Consider the following 24,716-nt stretch of genomic DNA (forward strand, 5'->3'; position numbering starts at 1 on the left):
CCCCCAGACACACACTCTGTGTCTAAGAGTCTAACCAGAGGGGCCTTCTATGACCAGGCGAAGTCATTTGTATCAAAGTATTAGCTCTACCTGTACCAACTGCTGTGGAGTTGACTCTGACGCACGGCAACCCCATGTGTGCCAGAGTAGGTCTGTGCTCCACGGTTTTCAAGGGCAGATTGTTGGGAAGTAGATGACCAGGCCTTTCTTCTGAGGTGTCTCTGGGTGGACTCAAACCTCCAACCTTTCATTTAGCAGCTGAGTGTGTCAACCATGTACACCTCCCAGAGACTACATTAGCACCGCAGATACATTCATTTCTTCATCCCGTTTAGGGCAGGAGGCATTTCTAGGCAATTCTGAAGGGTGTATCTGCCTTGTATCTGCCTCCTCAAACCCTCCCAGGCCTGTCAGGTCCTCATAAATGCACACCTATGGCTCTGACCATTTGGCTCTAAAATTTAATAACAAAAGTATAAACAAAAATTCCAGTAGGGGCCATTTTGGGCCACATGATTAGGGACGAGTCTTTGCCTTTTGCATAGTGCACGCTGGCCCTTGGTGATACTCAGTTTGAATTCATGAATCGCCTAGTGGTGTCTCTAAGTGACCGTGACTCGGCTCCCTGGCCAGGCAGTGTCTCCAGGTGAGGCGGGCCTGCTGCGTCTTCTTCTGGGACTGGCAGCCCCAGGTTACAGCTGGCGCCTTGCAAGCTCCTGGCTGATGAAATCAATCCTGCAGAGCCCACAGTGAACAATAGAGAGCAACGGCCTTCCTTATGCAGTTGAACCCACCACTGTTCCAAGGACAAAAATGAGAGTCATGTCCCTGGTGGTGCAAATAATTAACACACTCAGCTGCTAACGGGAAGGTTGGAGGTTCAAGTCCACCCAGAGGTACCTCACAAGAAAGGCCTGGCATCTATATCCCGAAAAATCACCCATTGAAAACCTTTTGGAGCACAGTTCTACTCTGACACACATGGGGTTGCTGTGAGTGGGAATCGTACTTGATGGCAGCTGTTTGTTTTTGTCACTCCCCTCACAAATGCTGCAAATTGGCTCTGAAACTGTTGCACGAAGCCTCCATGCTGCCACTACAGGGCAGAGTCTGGAGCTTCCATGTGGGGAAGGACTCGCCCCTTCCTGGAGGAACCATTCCCCGTGCGGGTTAGGGCTCCATCGTGTGCTCTGCTCTGTGTTTTTCCTTCCCCGTGCTGTGGTTACAACATGGCCTATTCAGTAAGACTACTCATTTACCAGACCGGAAGCTCCACGCGGGTGTATTTCTTGCACCAGCACAGCACCTGCCACAGCCTCCCTTTCTTCACATGAAAAAGAAAAAAATAAAGGCTAATGGTTGAGAATTTTCAAGGTGCCAGCCTTGCACTGAGTACATTACGTCCCTGGCTCATTAATCGCTCACACCCACCCTGTGAGGTAAGTACTGCCACAAGCCCTATTTTAAAGACGAGGAAACCAAGGACCAGAGGCCTTGAACAGCTTGCTCCAGGAGCACAGCTGGCTGGGCTGGAGCCAGGGCTATTCAGCTTGTTCTGACCCCGAGGCCTATGTCCCTGGCGTGTGCCATCCTGCCTTCCACTGTGAACTGCTGTGAGGTGTAAATGAGGTAATCTGCTCAAAGTGCTGAGTGCTATGCCCAGCACAAGGTACCAGTCCAATGGTTTCTGCCAGCAGTGTTGTTGCTGTGCTAAAAAAAACCACACACACACACAAAGAAACTGCATTTTCCCATTGCCCTCACAGTGCTGAGGCCACCACCCCGCTAAGCCTTCTGGGGTTGTTTCTTAGATATCAGGGGTGAAGAGGGGCATAGCCCTTCAAAAGTTTATATTATGATTCACAGTAAGAAATGCATTTTAGATATGACCTAGTGCACACCACCCATCTCATCACCCCCAGAAAAGATACAGCAAGCTATTTTTTATTCATTTCTATTCTATTCGATTTTACAACCCACTACTGGGTAGACCTGAAGTAGGGTAAAGGAGCTCCAGGGGCTGCCTGGGATGAATGTGATATAGAAAGCCCTGCATGGATATCCAGGAATAAAAAGCCCCCAGAGGGGCCTGGACCCTGCCTGCTGTGGCGTGCCTGGGCCCCAGTGCTCCCTGAGCCCAGCTTGGCAGTGGATGAGGCTGGACCTGCAGCGGCTGGTCCTGGGGAGGTGGGAGGAGCCACTCTCCAGCTGGAAGCAGCAGGTACGTGGCAGCAGCAAGGCTGGCCTCGCTCTGCTTCTAACCGGGGGGCCCTCTTTCATTTGTCATTTACTTTTCCAAGCAATGTCACCAGCGAGAGCTATTGGGGTGAGCTATTCCAGAGATATTTTGGGTGCCCAAGGAAGAAACCTTCCAGTCTGGTTCTGGTTGCTGCACTCACCAGTTCCCCCCATCATGAAAACGTTCTAGACAAGGATCACCTCTCTTGGCCCAGGATGGATTATTCCTCTGCCTGCCGGCTTTGGAACGGGAGCTGTAAACCTTCTAGCAGATGCCACTCAAGTCAAGATGAGGTCGCCTGCCTTCTCCTGCCACCCAACAGCCACTTCAGGCTTCCTAATGCACGATCTTATCACCCCGAATCCCCGGGAGAATACTTGAATAGATCTTGGGCCATAAAAGGTGAGAAGAGAATTTAGAAATGGAACGTTCTGTGGGAAAACACCATGGACCTACAGAATCCTCTCATTCCACACATATAGACTGAGAGCCTACAATGTGCCAGGAATTGTTCTCATTGCTCAGCATATAGCCGTGCACAAAACCGGTAACAATCCCTCCTTCAACAGATGAGCCAGAGGTTGCCAATTGCTGACATCGCATACAGCGGGATTCGTAATATGATTCTATGTTGGTACCTGTTTGAAATTTCTCATAGTGAAAAGTTCACGGTATAAATTCCGAATCTTAAAAACATGAAGCTGAGTGAAAGAAGCCAGGACTCGAGAGAGTACATATTGCATGACTCCATTTATATGAAACTCGAGAAAAGATGAATCTCATCTCTTGTGACAGAAAGCAGATCAGGGCACCAGGGAGCTTTCGGGGAGGGTGAGGATGCTCTCTGTATTGTCCTTGAGGTGGTGGCTCCACAGGTGTCCGCATTTGTTAAAACTCATCAAAACGCACACTTTACAGGGATGCATTTTTTCTACATAAATTTCACTGCAATAAAATTGAGTTTAAAAAAATACATAAATCCCTGCCCTCAGGGAGCTTCCTTTCAGTGGCTGGAGCTTGAAGAAAACAGGAAAACAAACAAAAAAAAAACAGTTGCCACCCGCTGACTCTGACCCAGGGTACCCCCACGTGTGTCCGAGTAGAACTGTGCTTCACAGGGTTTTCAGTGGCTGATAGTTTTTGGATGTAGATCACCAACCCTTTCTTCTGAGGCACCTCTGGGTGGAAATGAACTTCTAATCTGTCAATTAGCACCCGATTATCTTAACCGTTTGCACCACCCAGGGACTCTGAGCGAAAGCTTAGGCATTGCTTAAGTCCCTCATTTTACTGGAAGGCAGGAGAGATTTGGCGGCTTGTTTAGGGCTCAGGGGTGGTAACAGAAGGGACTGGCAGCCAGCTGTTTTTGGTGATTTCCCCTTAGCTCATGGCCTGTGATAGTGTGGGTGCTGACTTCAGAGTCCCTGTATTCTGAATGATTTGGTGGAACACCCCAGTCCAGCTACCTGGGTACCTGTGCCTGAGTCTGCCATCCCTCCCCAGGGAGACCCCAGATTCTACTGCTGCCAAATACTAGGTGACAGGCAGCTGCTGTGGGGAGGAGGGAGGAATCTGGCTGAGACCCAAGTCAAGGTCTGGTTTATTTTTCTAAGTCATCTCAATTGAGAAGCTTCACTCTGGAGGGCTTATCATCCCATCTTCCTACTTAAGGCAAGTATTGTATTTCACCTTTCCTGCCATTCCCCACCCTCCTCCACATCTGTCTGGGTTAATACACCTGAAATGCTCTGTACTGCTGAGAAAACCCTGCCAATAACATAGAGTGTTGATGGGCTGCAGGTACCTGGGCCAGGCCTTCTCAGTTTGAAGAGATCGAGGCTGATACGGAAGCTTACAGAACCATCACAAAACTAACATGTATTTGCCAAATGGCAGAATTCTGGAATGAAGGCCCTGTTTGAGGGTTAAGTTTAGCCCAGATAAAATTCTGTTACCACCGCCCTCCTCAGCACAAACCACGGAGAGTACACAGGGAACCAATCCTGCCGGATGTAGACCTGGGTGACCGATGTGCCTGTGAGGATTCAGGGCCCTGGACTCGGAGGCTGACATGGGCGGGGGCGGGGGGAATCCTGTCAACTTGCAAATGTCCCTTAGTGCCTGCATCCTTCAAAGAGCAAATGCTGGCTTGAGGGCTGAAGAACCGGGCGCCTCTCTGGGAAAGGTTTGGGGCTCTTTCCGCTTTTACTTCGATGCAGGTTATATGGAGGGCACGTTAACCAGCCTCTGACCACTGCCCTCTGCCCCTGGCTGCTGGACCACCCTTTAGACCTGTCCTCAGAGACGGGCAGGAGGGCACTGCTCGCCCAGTACACAGCCCCACCTGGACAGGCGCTTCTACAAGACCAAGGGTGGATACAGCCAACCCAGGCTCCCGTGATCCATGGAGGCTCTGCCTCCCAGCCTGTATGGGGAGGAAGGCATTCTTCATTCCATCTCTTGCCCTCTGGTCCTCTAGCTTCGACAGGCAAAGCTCAAAACTTCTCTCCCAAACACACATCGGGTTATGAGCCCAGAGCTGGATTGCACCTGGATTGCAGCTGGTTTCCTGACCAGATGGAGTCCATTCCCTCCTCTGAACTCCTGACCCCTCAGCCCCTTTGGGACAGGAGTCTCTGGCTTTTGATGTCTCTCTGACTTCAAAGCCAGCACCCTGTCTACCACAGCACACCATCACTTAGACCAACTACCAAAAACAGGCTCCTGGACTGTTCCCATGCCCTCCAACCCTGAGCCAGAGTCCCAGCTCCTCGGAGCAACCTTCTAGCCTTGTGAGTGCTATGGGTCTTCCTACACCATGCACAAGTCCAGGGGAATTGTCCTCACTGGTGGCCGCAGAACCAGCTAGCTCGCACATCTACTCAGCCAGGACTGGGGGGAGGACGGCATCTAAAGAGTCCTCCGGCCTCTATCTTCATGGTCCCAGTTCCCAGTGGCCTCTGGGCAGGTGGGCTGGCTTAGGGAAAGGGGCTGCCTGCTGGGCGGGGCGCCTCCTCAGGCGGCTGAGTTGGTGAGGTGCGAGGGTCTCAAGCCCACTTCCCAGGTTTCCTGTCAGCACAGCCCAGTCATGCAGGAGCATGCAGAGGGGCTGCCCTTGGGGTCCCGCCATGCACCGCGGATGGCTGGATGGAAACGGATCATGAGGTTGGAAGGGGCCTCCATGTTGTCAGGCCTGAGGGGTCACCTACCTGGAGAGACTCCCCACTCTGGAGGCCTTACCTTAAAGAGGGACATTCACACTGAAGCAAACTTGAAAAGAGAGAACATGTATACAAAGAGAAGTTTACTTGGCCGGTATTTCCCTCTTGGCCGTTGGCTTTCACTGAGGAGAGCTAGGCTTCTGGGGAGGCAATCACACCCTTCTGTGTTGGCTTCCCCCATTCCAGTGCTGAAGCCCTGGCAACTGTAACTTCAGAGCCTAACGCTATTTTTGAGGAAGGGAGAGATACATAGGAGGGAAGCCAGGAGTGAGCAAAACACCCCCAAGATCTGCATGGTCAGGTGATGCCCTTCAACCATACGAAGCACATTGCTCTACATTTTACGGTCCTGACAGAAGGAAGGCCCACCAGTGACACAAAAGCTAAAGGAGCTACTTTTACTAATGATTAGACAATACCAGCATCTTGGAACTGAGGGGTCAGACCAGTGAATTCTGTGTGGAGATTCTCTCCACTCTCAAAGGTTTTGGCTCTGGGTTTGCTGGCTTTTTTATTCCCCCAGGTACTTCTGGGGAAACTGCCACCAAACAAGCCCCATGGATTGCCCTTGCTCTGACATAAGCAACCCCCAGAAAACTGATTTGAGTATGATGGCCGAGTCTGGTTTGGCGTTGATACATTGTCTGTGTGAAATCCATCCAGCATGTGGGAGGGCAGAGGGTGGACGTGAAGGAAGGAGGATACACATAAGATAGCTGGGAGAGGAAACAAGAGAAAAGGAGAGGAAAATCTCTGCCTTGAAGCAGAGGCCACTGAGAAATGGACTGGGGTGGGGGTAGGTGCAAAGGGGCCTAACTGAAGGCTGGAAGCCCCATTGGACTAATGGCAGCTGGTGAGTTAGGGGAGGGTTAGACAGGGAGGCTCAGGCGCCAAGGAAGCAGCAACTTCAGCTTAGAAAACATCTCAAGAAGGCAAAGAAAGGCCTGGAGGGGACAGCAGCCCATTGAGGTATGCGATGGAACGGGACCAGAGGCCAAATTCCAGCTATGAAATCTGAACCATCTCCTTGGTGATATCTTCAGAGGGGCAAAGCTTCCTGTGGAGGGTATGGACGTTCAGGCCTGGGAGCTATTCTCCTGACACATCCTCAGACCTTGTGGGGGTGACCTAGAGACTGCCAGCCCCCAGCTGAGACAGCTTGGGCAGAGTGTAGGCTTCCTGGGCCTGGCAGGTTCTGCCGAAGAGGGGCTGTGTCTGCATAGTGGGAGTGGGGTGATCAGGAGCCATGGAAAACATGCAGCTCAGTCTTGGGTCTTCTTAGTCCCGGATTCCGTGACAGGACCTTCAGCACCTACCAGCCAACAAAACCAATTCCTTCCTGAATAAAACAGGTAGGACATCTCCCAGCATGCTCAGATTCAGTATGGACAGCTGAGGAATGGGGCGATGGTGGTCCAGCAGGTTTCTGGGATTGGTGGCGTTCTGGTGTGATGTCAATGAGGCATGGCTAGGGAGCAGGTGGAGCTAGCCCAGGCACAGAAAACTGGGACTCTCACACAGCCTCCAGGCCCTTGCCCCAGCCCTCCCTGGGGTTCTTTGGCCTTGGGAGATTAGGGAAGTTTGTGCAACTGGTTTCCTTGCTTGTTTCAACACCTGCCCAGTGTCTTCTGGAGGCCACCAGGGCGATGTTTGCTCACAAAATTGTCCCCTTCCCTTCTCTCAGTGTCTTTCGTTTGACTCGGAATCTGTCCCCCAGTGCCAGGGTCTGAGAGCCTCACTCTGTCCCTGGCTGCCTGTGATCCACTGTCCTGGCCACTTCTTCCCAATGTAAGGCTCTAAGCCAGTGCTCTTCACAGAGGGCTTCTGTGAGGACATACCTCAGCTTTCCTGTGTTTCTGCAGTTGCCTCTTGTGGGTGGGCATCTATTTTGCCTATGGGCAATGGTGACCCTGCTGACTGTACACAGAGCTACCTCCTTGCTGGTATTTGGGCCAGGCAGGCACCCACACCAACCCTGACTTGGTTAGAGATGGGTAATGGCTAATAAATGCCTTGTGCGAGTTTTCATTGTTTCTGCAAGGCCTTCAGAGATGGGAAATACAGTACAATCATCACGGCAGTGGGTTTTAACTCAACTCAACATTTGTTTTTGCTGCAAACAAACCTACAGATGACTTGGGGTAGTGCCACAGTCAGTTTTTAGGGAAGAGCTCCAATTTAGGGATAGATTTGGGATACCTTTCTAACCTGGTAAACAGACTTTGACTGTTCTTTTCTTCTCCTAATTTTGATATTTCTCCCGAGAGAAATCTCTAGCCTCAAGGACGCAAATGGGATCAGATGTTTAAATACAGGTCTTTAAAGACCTGTAGCTAAGAATCCTCCAAGGGTTGATATTACTTGGCTCAAAATGTGACCAGAAACACCTCTTGTACAACTTAAGTTTTCAGTTTTCTTCTTCTTTCCTCCAGATGTTCTAATGTCCTCCTCCAAGCCAATTCAAACCAGCCTAATAAACGCCCTGACCCTTGGCCCCCAGCAACTTCAAGGATGACTCTGGAGGTCCATGGGAGCAGAGCAGGATATGCTCAGAGAGGATGAAGTCAGGTTTTAGGAAGTCCAACTAAGACTAAGTTTTGAAATTTGTGGGAGCTCCTGGAAGGCACCTCCCCTTTCTCTTTGCCATCCCCCCAGTGGGTGGTGAGACCATTGGAAGCCTACTTGAGCCCCAGCAAAGGAAGCAGTGTCCTGCCCTCTGGTCCTCACTGGGAGCTCTCAAGAGCTCAAGGGAAGAGAAACACTGGCTCCAGGCGGAGATGCTGTCCCTCTGCCCCAACATGGTCTGACTCTTTCCCTTCTCATAGTGTCTTTCGCTTGTCTTGGAGTATGTCGCCCAAAGTAGATCCTTCTCCTCTGCCGGGGATGCACCCTTACTGTAATGTCTGGAGCCCCACTCATACCCCTGACCCCAGGAACACCTTCACTCCTGGCCAGATAACTCTTTACAGGGGATCCCTGCTTGTCTGAGCCAAGGTGGAGCCTGCACATTAGTGTGAAGCCTCCCCCTTGGTTCTTGACTCCCTTTCCCTTCCCTGTTCGTCTAGGTTCCTCCCCACTTCCCGAGAACCCACAGTAACCTCACACCTGTTCTTCTTACCCCTTCCCTCACTCTACAGGAAAGCCAGGTACAGCTCAAAGTGCGACTCCCCCCAGAAAGTCTGCACTCTGGTTTAGCTCAAAGTCTCAAGTTACAGGTTGGAGGTCCCAGTGAGGAATTCCTGGTACCCCTAGAGTATGGAGAAGGGCTTGTAGAGACTGGAGCTTCTCCATCCCATTGCCAGGGATCCATAAATCTCAGAGCAATCTCCTCCCTGGCTGTGAATAAAACTCCTGTGAAAGGCCTCTGGCAATCAATGTTACGTCATCCGTCAAACCCAAGCCAGAGACTATCCCCACTAAAGCATAGTTTAAACCTTCCATTGTGCCTTCTATGATCAAAGATCTTCCCTAACTTCTCCCTTCTATGTAGTCTCTCAATAAAGGCCTTCTCCTTGGCTCCCTCTGGCAGATACTAGGCCCTCTCCACCCTTCACACCCTGCTGATGGTTCCCCAGGGCTTACCCAGTCCCCTCCACACCCACTGAGTAGGAGGGCAGCTGTTCCTCCAGCCCGGTTCAGCCCAGCTGGGCCCAGTGCTCCCTGAGCCTAACTATAAGTCTCTTTGTTGACCTAGAGTCCAGATTTAAGTTTAAGTCATTTTGTAGAGCTATACTGAAGTCTGACCAGCCCCTGATCTTGTCCAGGGTTCCTGTTTGCTGGGTCTGGATTCTTTACTTGGCTCTATGTCCCATTTTCCTTTGGGCTTACTACCTTAGATTAAATCTAAATTAAAATCTAACTCTCAGACTGGAGCTTTTCATTTTTCCTTCTTCTCTGCCAGCCCTCTGGTCTCCTTCCAGTTTGTCAGAGGCACAGTTAACTTTGCCCTTAGGCCACTTGCAGAGATGCCCAGACTCCAGCCATTGGGCAGGCTGGCATGTGAGTGAGGCCCAGGAGTTCGTACTCCAAACCCTCCCTCTGCTCTACCACATCTACAGCCCAGCTCAGCACAGTGGGCCCAAGAGCTGTGGAGGTGACAGGCAGGAGTGGACATGATGTCAACAAAGAAAGGAAGGGAACTTAAATCCCGCCTGTGTGCTACCTAACAGAAACCAGAAAACCACAGGAGGAAGCAAACGAGGACTGCTGACAGGGATGGCCAAGGTCCTGTGCTCTGGTGTGGCTGAGGCCTGCTGTGCTGTCCACAAGAGTTACCCACACACCGTTCGTGCTCAGGAACTCAGTGCTATCAGTAAGGCTCACCTAAAACCTGCCTGGACACAATGGGATTGTTCCCTGATCCTTCACAAAGCATAGGAGGGTCTTTTCCTTACTTGGAGGGAGAGAAGGGAGGGCTCATCTGACAGAATGCGGGGTGGCAGAGGGTCCTCCTTCCCTGGGATCCGAGCCTCACCACTCTGGGGCCCCGGCCCAATAACCTCTGATCTTACAGCCACCTAGCCAGTCAGCCAGCCAGCCAGCCAGCCAACTCACCACCCAAATTCTCAGTCTGAACGAGCATCTCACTGCGCTAAAAACAACAGAATTAAAATATTCTCCGTCCCTCCTTTTCTGACACGCACTCTCCCAATCCCCTTCCAGTGGAAGGCACTGTCAGGACGTGGTCTCTGCTGTCCCAGTCGGGCCCAGCTCCTAGTTCTGTTCCTGTCCAGCCTCTGAGCTCCAAGTACCCTCTGACTGGCCCCACCCAGCAGGCCTGAGAATCTGGATGGAAACACGTGCTAAGGCTGGAGAGAAGGCAGCGGGGAGTGGGGCAGGGCAGTGAGGGGAGCTCTGAGATGGGAAAGGTCTGTGATTTTCTAAAGAATTGGCCTCTTACAGATTAGGCCTCTCCATTGGCTCCCACCAGGACGGTCTTTCTCAAATGTCCAGACTTCAGGTTCTGTGTCATTGCCATGTAAGGGCTAGGACTATTATTTTGTTAATATGTTTCTTTCAATGGACTCACTTAAAAAACTTAAACCCATTTATAGATAAAGAAACCTTATGTCACTACCATACACGGAAAGTTAGGATCCTTTGTCATTTTTGAGGAAATAAACAAACCTCCATTAAAATAAAGTGCCCTGCTGTGTTCCGTATATATTACCATCTTGGTTACAGCCAGAGGTGACATCTTTCTGGCAGTAAACACTTAGGGCCTGAGAGACACCCTCTTGGGGAGAGTCTCGGCTACCTCCTGCCCCTGTCATTTTGGCTCTGAAGCGTGTCCCCCAACCATCCTTTTTGGGGATGCCTTCCCTCCCTCCCTCTGCGTCTGGGCACCCACTGCCCACCGTGCAGGTTCCTGGCCCCACCTAGTGTCTGCTCCGGATCCTGCCACTCCCAGCCCAACTTACGATTCGAGGCTTGAAGGGCGGCTTGATCTTCTTCTGCTCCAGAAGCACCCAGTCGATCTCCTTGAAGAAAGGGTGCTGCTTGATGGCGTCCTCCCCATTCTGTGCTGCCACACAGCCCAGGCGCTTGTGTGGGTTCTTGGTCATAAACTGCAGGCATGGGGAGAGATGGAATTAGTGCCAGAGCCTGGCAGGCACAGGCTGGGAGGGACAGATGCTAAGTCAGCCAAGGCAGCACCTTCAGTATCACCTTCCAAGTCTGCTCTCCGTACTTCCAGAGGTTTTGCCCTGAGGGTCTCCTTTACCTCTCATCTCGGACTTACTTAAGAGCTACTGCTGCTAACCAAAAGGTTGGCAGTTGGAATCCACCAGTCACTCACTGGCAACTGTATGAGGCAGTTCTACTTTGTCCTATAAAGTCAGAATCCACTCAACAGCAATGGGGTCAAATGATTTAATCACCGTTCTAAGCACTTTATATATATTAACTTATTTCATCCTCACATAACCCTATGGGGTAGTCCCTATTATTATCCCTATTCTATGAGTGAGGTACTTGAGGCACAGAGAGTTAATTGACTTGCCCAGGGTCACACAGCTAGGAAAGTACAAATGTGGGATCGGGAACTCAAGCTCTTACTAACTCACCGAAAACCTTCAGTTTCTCAAATCTTCTTGAGAGAGAAGGACACTAGGGTTTGATAAACTCATTCACACTGATGGGTCGAAAGCCCTTTTTGTGGCAAGGGAAGAGGATCAGGTGTTCATGTGGAGTGAATTACCAAATGCACCCCCTACCCTACCTTTATTCCTGGACCTGTATTTGCAATCTCTGGCACAAAATGTACATGTAGGTCAAAGGGTAAAAACAAAACGAACCAAAACAAAAAGAAAAGTTGATTGTCTTTCAATGCTTATATTTAAAAAATCACACTGATGTGCTTTATATTTTTTGAGTGGTGTCTCGTGGCCCTGCCCACCCAAGCAAACTTACTGTTCTAAATTAAACGAGTCAATCCTGATGGTAAACATTAATTTAATTGAGCAGATACATTTCCATATAATCTTGAAAAAAAAGAAGTGCCATAGGTAGAAATATTTCTGACAGCCACTCAAAATAAAGGGGTGTGTGTGTGTGTATTAGAGACGACATGTTCTATGTCATGGGGTAAAAACTGAGTGTCTGCATTTTATCAAAGGAACTTGACAGTAGAAAATCTAATCCAAAGGAATAAATCCATAATGGTGGAATTTCAGACTTCATCAGCAAGGGAGAATTTTTTGTCTCTTGCCTGGTGCCCGTGAAACTGAAGCACATAGACACGAGCTAAATGCCATTACAGGGGTGAGAGCCACAGATGAGAGAGCAAGGGTGGTGGGTAAACACGAGCCAGAAGCAGTACCAACGTACTCCATCTTTCCACTCTACAAGTTGGTGTCGGTCAACCCTGCTCAAACACCTCAGATGGCTTCTTCATGCCCACAGGATAGAGTTCACACTCCTAACATGGCACGTGGGAACTTCTTAGTCTAACCCCAATCTACCTCACTGGACTTTCGCATCCTTTATTGTCTCTGGCTGGAATGCCACTCTCCAGTTCCTGCGTATCCTCCAAGAACCAGTTAAAATGCTCCTTCTGTAAAAAGCATCTCCAGGTTTCTCCCCTGCTGATACCTGGGAGCCCAGGTTCCTTGTTTATTTAAATTATAACTTGTCTTAACATCTCTTTCCCTAAGTGGATGGTGAGCTCTATGACACAGGAAGCAGTCCTATCATCCCAGCCTCCTTGGTGCCCAGCTCCTTTTGGGAACTCAGTAAATTTTAATGACTGAGTAGCGTGCTGAAGGCTGGGTTTCCAGGCACAGTGCTGAGGGAGGAAGGCATCAGGACTGCCATTTACTGTTGCACAGGTTGTGCATTGCACAACTCTGGGATGCAAATGGCCCCCTCTAGGGTTCTGCATCACCTACACATAGGCAGCAGCCTGAGAGACCAGCTCAGGGGCCAGAGCCCTGGAAAACCCAGCCTGGCCCTAGCATCAACTGCATGACAATGTGAGGAAGTGAAGTGTTCCAAAGCCCAGGGAGTGGAAGACTCCTCCTTACTTCCTCAGCTCTTCCTGCCCTCCCTCTTCTGGCGGGGGGTGGGGGTGGGAATTACCAGAGCTAGGATATACACAGACAGGTTTTAATATCTCAGGAAGCCGCCCCCACCCCAGCCAGATGCTCTTCTCACAGGGTGCCTTCATCCCCCTCAACCCCATCCTCTAAATTTTTGAATCTCTGCAGGTCAGAGGGTCTCAGCCTCGGTGCTACTGACATTTTAGACAGGATAATTCTTTGTCGTGGGGAGTTGCCCTGTGCGTTATAGGATATAGAACAGCATCCAGGGCTCTGATCACTAGATGCCAGTAACAGCTCCCTCCCTGCCACACCCCCCCCAGAGTTGTAACAACCAAAAATGTCTCCAGAAATTGCCAAATGTCTCTTGCGGTGGGAGCAAACTGGCCTGTATTTAACAATCAGTGATCTACGTCATCGTCCAAACACAAAACGGCTCAGCTGGCATGCTGACAGGGGGACTCGCAGGAAGGTGTTCAGGGCCAGGAACAAGTGAGCGGCTCTGCCATTCCCATTGTTCTGACTGCCTCAACAGGTTTTTCCTCAGCTGTTCAACTAGGCAGTTCGAACACCTGACTTGGGAAAAGATGGGGCTCAGGAAATAAAGGAGGCAAAGGCCCCCATCCCCAGCCCAATTCAATTATCAGTGAGGGTCCTCTGCTGTCTTTTCAGAGATGCCCCCACAATGCAGCTCCGAAGTGTAAGAAGAGATAGAACAAATGAACACAAGTCCTATCTGACCCTCTGGGCTATCTAGCTGTCAGCCAGAATCGAACCCATCTTCTTGGAATTCACATGACTGAAACCTCCCCTCAGTCAGGTTTCTGCTTCAATGTCACCTTATTGGAGAGGGCTTCCTTGAAACAATCACACTCCTCTCCCTCCCCTGCATGGGGAGGGTGTGGAGTGAGAGGTATCATTGCCCTTGTCAGATGGATCTTGGTTGAAAGCAGAGAAGACCAGAAGGAAGCTTATCTGTGTTTTATTGACTATGCAAAGGCATTCAACTCTGTGGATCATAACCAATTATGAATAACATTGCGAAGAATGAGAATTCCAGAATAAATTATTCACAGCGGAACCCATAAGAGGATCAAGAGGCAGTTGTTCAAACAGAACAAGGGGATATTGTGTGGCTCCAAATTAGAAAAGGTGTGTGACAGGGTCATATTCTTTCACCTTATTCTATCCGTATGCAGAAAAAATAATACAGGAAGCCGGACTAGATGAAGAACAATGCAGTATCAGTTTTGGAGGGAGACTCATTAATAACCTGTGATACGAAGATGATACAACCTTGTTTGCTGAAAATGAGACAACTGGAAGCACTTACTGATGAAGGTCAAAGACTACAGCCTTCAGTATGGCTTACACCTGAATGTGAAGAAAACGAAAATCCTTGCAACTGAATTGATAAACAACATTATGGTGAATAGAGAAGAAACGGAAGTTGTCAATGATTTCGTTTTGCTTGGATCAATAATCAACACTCATGGAAGCAGCAGTCAAGAAATCAAAAGACCTACTGCATTGGCCAAATTTGCTACAAAAGGCCTCCTTAAAATTTCAGAAAGCAAAGATGTCGCTTTGATGACTAAAGTGCACCTGATTTGAGCCATGGTCTTTTCAATCACTTCACATGTATGAGAAAGTTGGATAATGACAAATGAAGACAGAAGATTACTTTTGAACTGTGATGTTGGTAAAGAATACTGAATAGACCATGGACTGCCAAAAGAACGAATAAATCTGTCTTAGAAGAAATACAACCAGAATGCTCCTTAGAAGCAAGGATAGTGGTTACTTTGGACATGTCATCAGGAAAGACCAATCTCTAGAAGAAGACATTATGTTTAGTAAAGGAAAGGGTCAGCAAAAACAAGGGGAATCCTCAATGAGAGGGACTGACACAATTCTGCAACAATGGGCTCGTACATACCAACTACCATGAAGATAGTGCAGACCCGGACAACATTTCGTTCCAATATACACAAGGTTGCTATGAGTTGGATCTGACTTGATGGCAGTTAACAAAAACAACTTCCCCCCATCCACCGCCCTGTCACTCTTTGTCCCGTTATCCCACCTCATGTTTCTTTTTAGCACTCATTATCACTTAGTACAATATACAGTTTTTTTTGTCTATTCATTTATTCACTAGGCTGTAGGCATCACAAAAGCTTGGACTTTGTGTACTACATTGCCAATACCTGGCTTAGTACCTGGCACATACTAGATGCTCAGTAAATATTTGTTGAATAAATGAATGAGTGAATAAACACAGTCTATTTGCTTCCTTCACTGCACTATGTATGGATGTATTATTTATTTATTGGCCTTCTCTCACCGGATTATCGCTCCACACGTTAAGGGACCACGGCTGTTATATTTACCAATACTTAGCATCTAGCACAACACGGGTCCATCGGAAACGATAAATAGTAGTTCACAGAACTAATGAAAGGGAGAAAGAGAAAGGGAGAGAGAGAGAAAGAGAAGTAGATGAGAAAGAAAAAGAGGGAATGAGGTAATGGACAGACGAAAGGAAGGAGAAAAAAAAAAGAACCACAGAAAAGAGTAAGATGTTCTCATATGTCATTTTCTAAAATGTGGTATGTGTGCCACCAGGTATCTACAAAAGGAGTTTAGGTCATTAAAACATCTTCATATGATGGGTGATGTTAATTAGTTATGGCAAGTGATACAGATTTTCTAGCTTCAATAGTGACAAAAAGTTCCTTGTAAAGTACATATTATTAGGTAAATATCGAGAGTCGATTCAAAAATAAGAAAAGTAAATAATGATGCAAAGGGTACTTGAAAATGACAAATTTTGTGAATGTGGCATGCAAACTACTGAAGCCTAGGGAATTCTGGTGGGTGAAAGAAGCCAGGACTGGAAGTCAAGGTTTCTGGTTGTCACCTGGTCCCGCCTCAACCTAGTGGGGAGGCCTTGGACAAACTAGTCTATTTCCTTCTTTGTCCCTTGCCTTCCACATCTTTCAAAAGGGGAGAGATAACATCATTTACTTGACACAGTTGGTGCCAGCACATTGTAGAAACAGCTGTGTTTGGAAAGATTAAGCATTTTCACATGTGGGGGATTATTAGTAAGGGCAGTGTCTATCAAATGTCTGAGTAAAGCATGGCTGCTTGTATTTTGAGTGGACACCTCCTTTCTGATCAGCTGTTCAGCCACAGCGATGCTATTGTGGACACAGAGCCCTCCCCTCCCATCACCGGTGCTAGAGTAAAGACAGGCCACTGGGTGACAAGGAAAGAGGCCTAGCCCCAGAGCATCAGTGGCAGGGTGATGACAACGCCATTTGGGTGGGTTCTGCTTCTTCTAGACACAGGAAGACACAGACCTACACGTGCCCTGTTCCAGGAACCACAAACATGCCATCCCTCTCCCACAAGAAGAGCAGTTGATCCCAGGCCCCATTCTCTTGGAAGCAGCCTTCTGAACTACATCTGGATGCCCAGGGTGACTGCCCTTGACTCCTCACATTCAGCAGTCAGGAGAGCACAACAGTGAGAACAGGGAAAAAGAGCACTGGAGAGAGAAAGGAGAAAGGATGAGTGTGGAAGGAGAGAGAGGGAAGAGGGAGGGACAGTAGATCAAGAAAGAGACACACATACTGGAGGGCTAGGGGACTCACCGCTTTCAAGATGCTGACAGCCTCCTTGCTGAGCCAGACCGGGTACAGCACGTCATCATGAAGGATGGACTCAAAGAGGTCGTCCTCATTGTCAGCCTCAAACGGGGGCTGCCCAGCCATCATCTCATACATCAGTACCCCCAGGGCCCACCAGTCCACCGAAGGGCCATACTCCAACTCCTGTAGGATCTGTTCAGGAAACAGCACAGTCAGAGGAGGCAAAGCCTGGGGAAAGGCCAGCAGTGTGTGTGAGGGCCCACCAAAGACTCCACCATAGGCCCTACCATAGACCCCACCACAGACCCTCTACCATAGATCCTCCACCACAGACCCCAAAAAGGCCCCACTATAGACCCCACCAGAGAACCCACCAAAGATCCCACCACAGACCCTCCACCATAGAACCTCTACCACAGACCCCCAAAAGACCCCACCAAAGACCCCAAAAAGACCCCACCAAAGACCCCGCATAGACCCCACCAAAGATCCACAAAAGATACCACATAGACACCACCATGTTGTTGTTGTGCACCGTCGAGACAATTCCAACTCACAGTGACCCTATAGGACAAGTAGAACTGCCCCATAGGGTTTTCAAGGATCAACTGGTAGATTCGAACCACCGACTTTTTGGTTAGCAGCCTGAGCTCTTAACTACTTTACCACAAGGGCTCCACAGACCCCACCATAGACCCTCCACCACAGACCCTGATAAAGATCCCACTATAGACCCCCATCAAAGACACCACCATAGACCCCCCACCATAGACTCCACCATAGACCCCAACACCAGCAATGCCTGAGCCAAGTAGCCATGGAAGGAGCTGCAACTGCCCAATTCTCCGCCCCTCCAAGTTGCTGTTATAGAACAGGTTCTATATCAGCAAACCCAGTGAAAATTAACTTGAGGAGGCACTACATTGGTGTCAAATCCAGTAAGTCAACCACCTGTCCTACAGCGGGAAGAAATAGCCGTTTCTTTATATAAGCATCAGATGAAGTTCCTGACTTGCATTTAGGGCCAAGTTAAACAATGCATTTTTTTTTTTTTTTAACACTAAAATCAGAGTCAGGGAAGCAAGACACAGAAGGGAGACACAAGCAGGCAGAAAGTGAAGGAGGGTGAAGCAGGTTCTGCTCTTCCGTCTCCCGTTCAGGCCGGGGCATGCTTGCTGAGTGGAAAGAAGGGCAGAATTGCAGCCTTATTTAAACGATGACCATAGTGAACTTTACTTAAGCCCTCGCTCCTGGAAAAAAATGTTGGTTACGAACCCCCCGCTTCCTTTTCTGTTCTCACCACAAGAGACCACTATGCTCTTGCCCGTGGGATACGACCCAGGTCTACTCTTCCTCAATGTCTCAGAGAGAAGACCCATCCCCATTGTTCATCATGACTCTGCTACAGCTCCCTGTTTACCTCCTCTACAAAACCCCTGACCCCCTTCCTTCCTTTGAGACGTTCCTCATTAATGAACATTCTCCCTACTGCAATAGTCCTGCATAAAACCATCTCCTTAATTGTTCTGCGCATTTTGTCTTTGACAATGGTCACTTCTCTTATCCATGCTCTTTTTCTCTCTCTCTCTTTTCTCCCTCTGGTTGAATACATAGAGTTGAATTTACTTAAATACGTGTATGACATCTTGGTACTGATAATGTATGCCATGAGCTTCCTGCAGAATGGACAGAAGTTTTACAAACTGAATCATAGTTTTAATGGATGAGAGGAATTCTATGTGAAGTGATGATGCTGCGGAACCTTCTGAAAAGGAAGGAACTGCCCCCCATTCTAACTTTTCTGGAGCACGCACTGGTCATAGGTTAGAGCAGAAGGAGGTAGAAGATCAGCCAAGGTATTTACATTCCATCCCACATCTGATGCTTAATTTTCTGAGTGAGCTTAAGCTAGTCATTGACTTACTCATTTATCACATGGGACTCAGATTCTCAATTTAACCTCACAAGATTCATCAGGGTGGAAGGTTTTAAAAAATACTGCAAAATGCAAAGCTCCATATTATTGGAAGGTGGTATTAAATCTAAGCTTTCTTCTGTTAGGTCTAGTGTCCATGTATATACAATATGCAGCAGGCCAATGATGTATGTTTGGCTCAGAAGAGAAATAAATGCTGAGCTGTCTCCATGGCTAAGAAAGGTATAATGAAGTTCCCATCCCATGATCTCTTCTTATCGGTCAGAGCGGGTTTAGGCATGGTCCTGCCCAGAAACAGGGGGGTATCTGAGATGACCTCTCTAGGTTGCTCCCAGCTCCGTACACCTATAAAGAGTTCCATAAAGTGAGAGTGTAATGGAGAAGCAAGGCTGCAGGGCATGTCCTAAAAGTGGGTACACTCCAAGGACCACCCCCCCCAACAAAAAAGGGAAAAGGCTACGTCTGACCATTCTAGCTCCCATAGAACACCTCAGTCAGGATAACTTCTCAGGGCCAAGAGAAGGATCCAGTTCAGTTCTCAAATTTCAATACGGTCAGAGAAGAGGACGTTGGCCTTGAGGATCTGGTCTTTCTGTTGTTTACTCAAAACATCTTTCTAGAGATTAAAAATTGCTTGGGGTAAATAAAAAGACTTCGGTAGAAGCATCTTGAAAACAGTGAAAACAATACATGTTTTGGGAATCTTCCAAATTCGGAATGAAAAGGAATGTGAGAAAATACAGCAAAAGACCTCTTTAAAGTGTTAAAAAGCAAAGATGTCACCCTGAGGACTAAGGTGTGCCTGACCTAATCCATGGTATTTTCAATCGCCTCATATGCATGCGGAAGCGGGTCAATGAATAAGGAAGACTGAAGAAGTATTGATACCTTTGAATTATGGATGTTGGTGAAGAATATTGAATATACCATGGGCTTCTAGAGGAATGAACACATCTGTCTTGGAAGAAGTACAGCCACAATGCTCCTTAGAAGCAGGGATGGGAAGAATTCGGCTCACTTACTTTGGACATGTTATCAGGAGGGACCAGTCCCTGGAGAAGGACATCATGCTTAGTAAAGTAGCAGGTCAGCAAAAAACAGGAAGGCCCTCAACGAAATGGATTGACACGGTAACAGCAACAATGGGCTCAAACATAACAACAATTGTGAGAATGGCACGGGTTTGCAGCAGTTTGCTCTATTGTTCATGGGGTAGCTATGTGTCGGAATGGACTTGACAATAGCTAACAATAACAATCTGTTTGGTTAGTACCAATGTTCTCAGCCCAGTGGTGAGCACATAATGTCTGAAAGGTCAAGGCTATAGGCTGCATTATCCCAAGACATCAGTAATTCTTCTCTATTCCAAAGTTAAAGCCAGTTCCTCCTTCAAACTTGAAAGATCTAGCGCTCCAACCTGTATGAGCATGGTTACCATTAGTTTCCATCCTTCAAGGTCCTGGTTATGACCCATCTCTTCCAGAAAGTTTCATAGATTTCATCAGCCATGGTACTTTTTCTCCTATCCTCTGAAATCTTAGGACCTTGCCTGTTCCTAAGATTTGTGGGTGCTTTCCACATACTACCATGTTTTTAGTTGTCTTTTCATGTTCACCTGACTCCTCAGACTATCTATAAACCACCAGAGGGTAGGGGCTATAGCATTCTTCTGAACCTACCAGTGAGCCAAACCCAATTGCAAACATTCAGGAGGCAGCTAACCTTTTGTGACTGGCTGGCATGTGCACATATGTCTCACTGAGCATGTTCCCTTCCCTCTTGGGCTCAGGAGGTGCTGGGCACTAAGGTGGCCACCCTCCATCTTGGGCAGGTGGGACATCCTGGGTTCTGTGTCTCCATGCAGTGGGAGTAGAGTGGCCTCCAGGTGGCCTTGTGTGTGCTGGATAGCGCTATGTAAACCGCAGAGCGGCCCTGCCCACCTTCCCCCAGTCTCCCTCTTAAGCCTTCTGGTTTTGGGCGGCATCTTTTGTCAACTTCCTTTTAGGCTTGGCCCTAATTATCTGCTTCCTAATCACCTCTCCAGTGATGGAGCAGCTGAGAAGGGCAAGGCTTTGCACACCATGGGAGGGCACCTGCTGTGGCAGCCAACACCTCGAGAGGGTCAGAGCCAGGCTAAGAGAGAAGCAGCAGACATTGGGCCTGATGACACAGGGCCAGGTCACATCCTGGGAACAGGGTATGGGTGTGGAGGAAGGAGAGGGGTGCTATGGGGGCTGGCCAGAGGGCATACGGTGGGAAGAGAAGCACTGGGGCAGAGTTAATGCCTCAGAAGTTGTCTCTGGTTTCAGGGTTAATCGTTGCCTTACCACCCCTTGTATTTGAAAAGAAGGTTATGCTTTTTGAAGCATTTCCATGCTATAATCTCATTAGATTCTCAAAACAGCTTGATGTGTGGATAGGGCAAGAAGTTATTATTCCTATTCAAAAGAAGCTCAAAAATGTTCCATGACTTGATCAAGGTCCCATGGAGACATTTGGGGCCAAGTGTGACCTTATCTCAACTCTCAGGACTGTGCTTCTCCCCACTGCACAGCCTAACATCTATGATGGGGATGACGAGAGCCACAGTTACCCAGCACTTGATGTAGGCCCGGTGCTGTGTTCAGTGCGTTAGGTGCAGAATTTCATTTGATCTTCCCAGTGGCCCTTGACAAAGGTAACAACACCTTTGTCAGCTGTGATTTGCCTACAGTATGACCAGAAATGGTTTGCCATTTCAAGTGTAGTGGTCATTCCACGCAGTGGACATGGAGGATAAGGTGGCAACGGGAGAGCGACTGCATCTAGGCGTAAACAGAAATCACAGTTGTTCATCATGAGTCTCACCAGTGGGTTGCCATTCATCAAAGTTGTATGGGTGGGGTTTTGTTCGTCATAAAGCGAATGTTTGCCTTGGGCTGGGTCTTTAACAACTACACTGGACTGTCAACCTCGTGACAGCTCACGTAGGGGCCAGAGCCGAGAGTTCTGGTAATAAAAATGAATGAGGGGGATAGTGAGCAAAACAGGTCCCAATGGAGAGGCCTAGCTTTCATTTTGTTTTCCTTGAATTCCCAGCATTCTTGCTAAAGGAATACACTAGTAGAGATGGATTCAAGTCACTACAGACTTCTTTGAAGATAAAGTTTCTAAAGGGAAGTTGCCTATTACTCAGGATGTCCACTGCTACCATCCTCCTAGCACCTTCCCATGCCTCATCTGCTCTGTGAACCGACTCAACTAGCCTCCCTCCCCTAATTCTCTGCCTTCCCTGCCACAGTGCGTTGCTGTTGCCTGTCTTATTCCTGGGGCAGGTCCGACTATGTCTCTCTTCCACTGAGACACCCTTAGTGGGTCCACAGTTCCCACAGGATGAAGGTGTCATTCTTTGGGGGAGGCTCTCCTTGATCCTAATCTCATTCATTCTTTGAGCACAGTCGTTGCCACTGAGTCAGCTCTGATTCCTGGTGACGCATGTACCACAGAAGGAAACATTGCCCTGTCCTGTGCCATTCCCATAATCTTGGTATGTTGGAATTCATTGTTGTAGATATTGTATAGTACCTTCCAAACTAGAAGTCTCATCTTCCAACACTGTATCAGACAATATTCTGCCATGATCCATAGGGTTTTCATTGACTAATTTTAGGAAGCAGATCACCAGGCCTTTTTTCCAGTCTGTCTTAGTCTGGAAGCTCCACTGAAACCTTTCCACCATGGGTGACTCAGTAGTTGAAATACCCAGCAGCAGAGCTTCCAGTATCATAGCAACACGCAAGCCACCACAGTACAACAAACCCCTATATTCTAACTACACTATTTACCTTCCCTGAAAAGGGTCCCAAATTCTTCTCTCCTTGGTCTTTGCTCATGTTGGAGTCTCACAGAGTTCTCATTCATTCATTCAGCAAGTTATTACGAAGAGCCTGACTCCTGTGCTGGACCTTGGCAGTGCCCAGATTAGAAGCACAGGCCCTGCCCACAAAGGATTCAGAGCCCAGGGATTCTGGACCTCCTTCCCCCTCCCATACCCACTCCAATCCTCCCTGTGTTGTTTCAAAAATGTCTTCTCCACTTCTCTCACCAATGGAAATCCTGCTTATTTACAACTCAGTTCACCCACCAGGCACTCCAAGAAGTCTTCCCTGATCCCTGGGAGTACCATCTTGTTTTGTACACTTAGTTATTCTGCTTAATTAGTTGTTTGTTCATCTGTCACTCCCTCTAAACCAAAAGTTCCTTTAAAAGTTCCTGGAACCGGTGTCTTAGTCAAGTCTTTACCTACCACATTGCTTTGTGTCTAGCAGGTGCTCGAACAATGCCCAATGAAAGAAAATTAAATGTGATTGTGCTAACACCCATCCACCATGGGCAGTATCTAACAGAGATTGTTACTTCTGTTCCAGTTTACTACGTGTCAGAACCCTCAAGACCATTTTTACTAGGTATCTATCATAGACCATGCCTTAAATCTGAATCATATCATATTAGGTATTGCTCAGTTTGGGCAAGATTGGCCTGGAGAAGCCCAAGGCAAACAAACAATTTATAATGAGCAAAAGGTCCACACAACTTTGATGAAAGGTAAGCCACTGGCAAGATTCACAATGAACATCTCTGGTCTTTGTTTATGATGAGACACAGTCACTCTCCTATTCCTACCCCATCCTTTATGCCCACTGTGTGGAATTGCCATGACATTCAAAATGACAGATCATCCGAGGTCTTATTGTAGGCAAATTACAGTTGATAAAACTAAGTTCTGCCTTTACAGTGGCACTCGTTTATTCTGCTTATTGAGAAGCGAAAACAATACAAGTCAACAAATGTCTCTTGGTCCCAGTTTCATTGTTGGTTCTGGACTAGTACAGGAGAGCAATGTTCAGTGACGACCTGGCCAGATTTGGCTTGTTACTCCCAGTTCACCCATCACCACCACTACCACTTCCTTATGGAGAAATCAGCAGCCCTCTTGCCTTTCCTCTTCTCTCTCCTCCCCAGAATCCACCCTGGTTTTCCAGAGCCTTCTGCAAGTACCACTAGACACTCCAATGCAGGTAGATGGACCCATACATCAGCCCTGGCACCAGTAGGAGGTGGCCCTTGGCTCCAGGTCTTACCTCGGGGGCTATGTAGTCAGGAGTCCCACAGAACGTGGTGGTTGTCACACCGTTCAGAATCCCTTCCTTGCACATTCCAAAGTCAGCCAGCTTGCAGTGACCTTCCGCATCTAGTAGGATGTTGTCCAGTTTCAAATCCCTGCAAGACAGGCCAGAAGCGTATGGTTAATGCCCCACTCACCCCAATACGGTTTCCTTGAGTTGGAGAAATATGCACGTTCCAGGCAATCTGCTCCAGAGAAGGAAGTCCTTGAGGAGACTCTAAACCTCCAGCAACCAACCTAAGTCCAGGAGATTTCTCCCATGCTGGCCAACCCCCAAGAATGGCTCCATTCTCCCCAGCATGAGGGAGGAGCTTCAGTAATCCCAGGAATCTATCCAGACTGCTGTTGTTTAATAAAGTCAGTAGCTATTTATTGAGACCTTGCTTTTCTATACATTAATGTACTGGAATTCATATTAATTAGACCCTGATGTGAGAGAAGGAAGCAACCTATCCCCTCCCTACTTTCATGAGTTAAGAGTGGCGATCATCTGAGGGGACAAGACTGACACATTTAACATCAATGAATCAGATAAAGCCACATAAGGGTCAGGCGCTAGTTTGTTGGACACCAAGGATGAGAGCCGTTGCATTTCAGTAAGGGAGACCACTGATGTCTGGTGCAAGCAGTGTGGGCTCCCAGGAAACATTGACTCTCAAGGGAAGCTTGGCGAGAGGGTGAAGATTAGATAGGCTAAAAAGTAAGAGGGTGGAAGGCAAGACAGTAGATGCAAAAGAGACCAGTGAATCAGATCCCACTGAACAAGGAGGCAAGAGAGGTGCTGAAACAATAAAGAGCCCAAAATGCTAAGGTGAAACCCCAAAACCAAGCCTGTTGCTGCTGAGTCGATTCTGACTCAATAGTGACCCTATAGGACAGGGTAGAACTGCCCCACGGGGTTTCCAAGGAACAGCTGGTAGATTCAAACTGTTAACTTTTTGGTTAGCAGCCAAGCACTT

At 48.2% G+C, this 24,716-nt stretch overlaps 1 protein-coding gene across 2 annotated transcripts in view; it reads right to left on the reverse strand.

Moving 5' to 3' along the window:
• The window catches only part of PRKCE (protein kinase C epsilon), a 628,435-nt gene that overhangs the window by 20,773 nt on the left and 582,946 nt on the right, over positions 1 to 24,716 (reverse strand). For both annotated transcript variants that reach the window (XM_064277139.1, XM_064277140.1), the window contains exons 12-14: positions 23,714 to 23,852; positions 16,661 to 16,849; positions 10,881 to 11,027 (exon numbers count right to left, since the gene is read on the reverse strand). In XM_064277139.1, the coding sequence (XP_064133209.1) occupies positions 10,881 to 11,027; positions 16,661 to 16,849; positions 23,714 to 23,852 (475 nt within the window). The remainder of the gene's footprint in view (positions 1 to 10,880; positions 11,028 to 16,660; positions 16,850 to 23,713; positions 23,853 to 24,716) is intronic.

The sequence above is a fragment of the Loxodonta africana genome, chromosome 26, assembly GCF_030014295.1.
Source record: "Loxodonta africana isolate mLoxAfr1 chromosome 26, mLoxAfr1.hap2, whole genome shotgun sequence".
Lineage (NCBI taxonomy): Eukaryota > Metazoa > Chordata > Mammalia > Proboscidea > Elephantidae > Loxodonta > Loxodonta africana.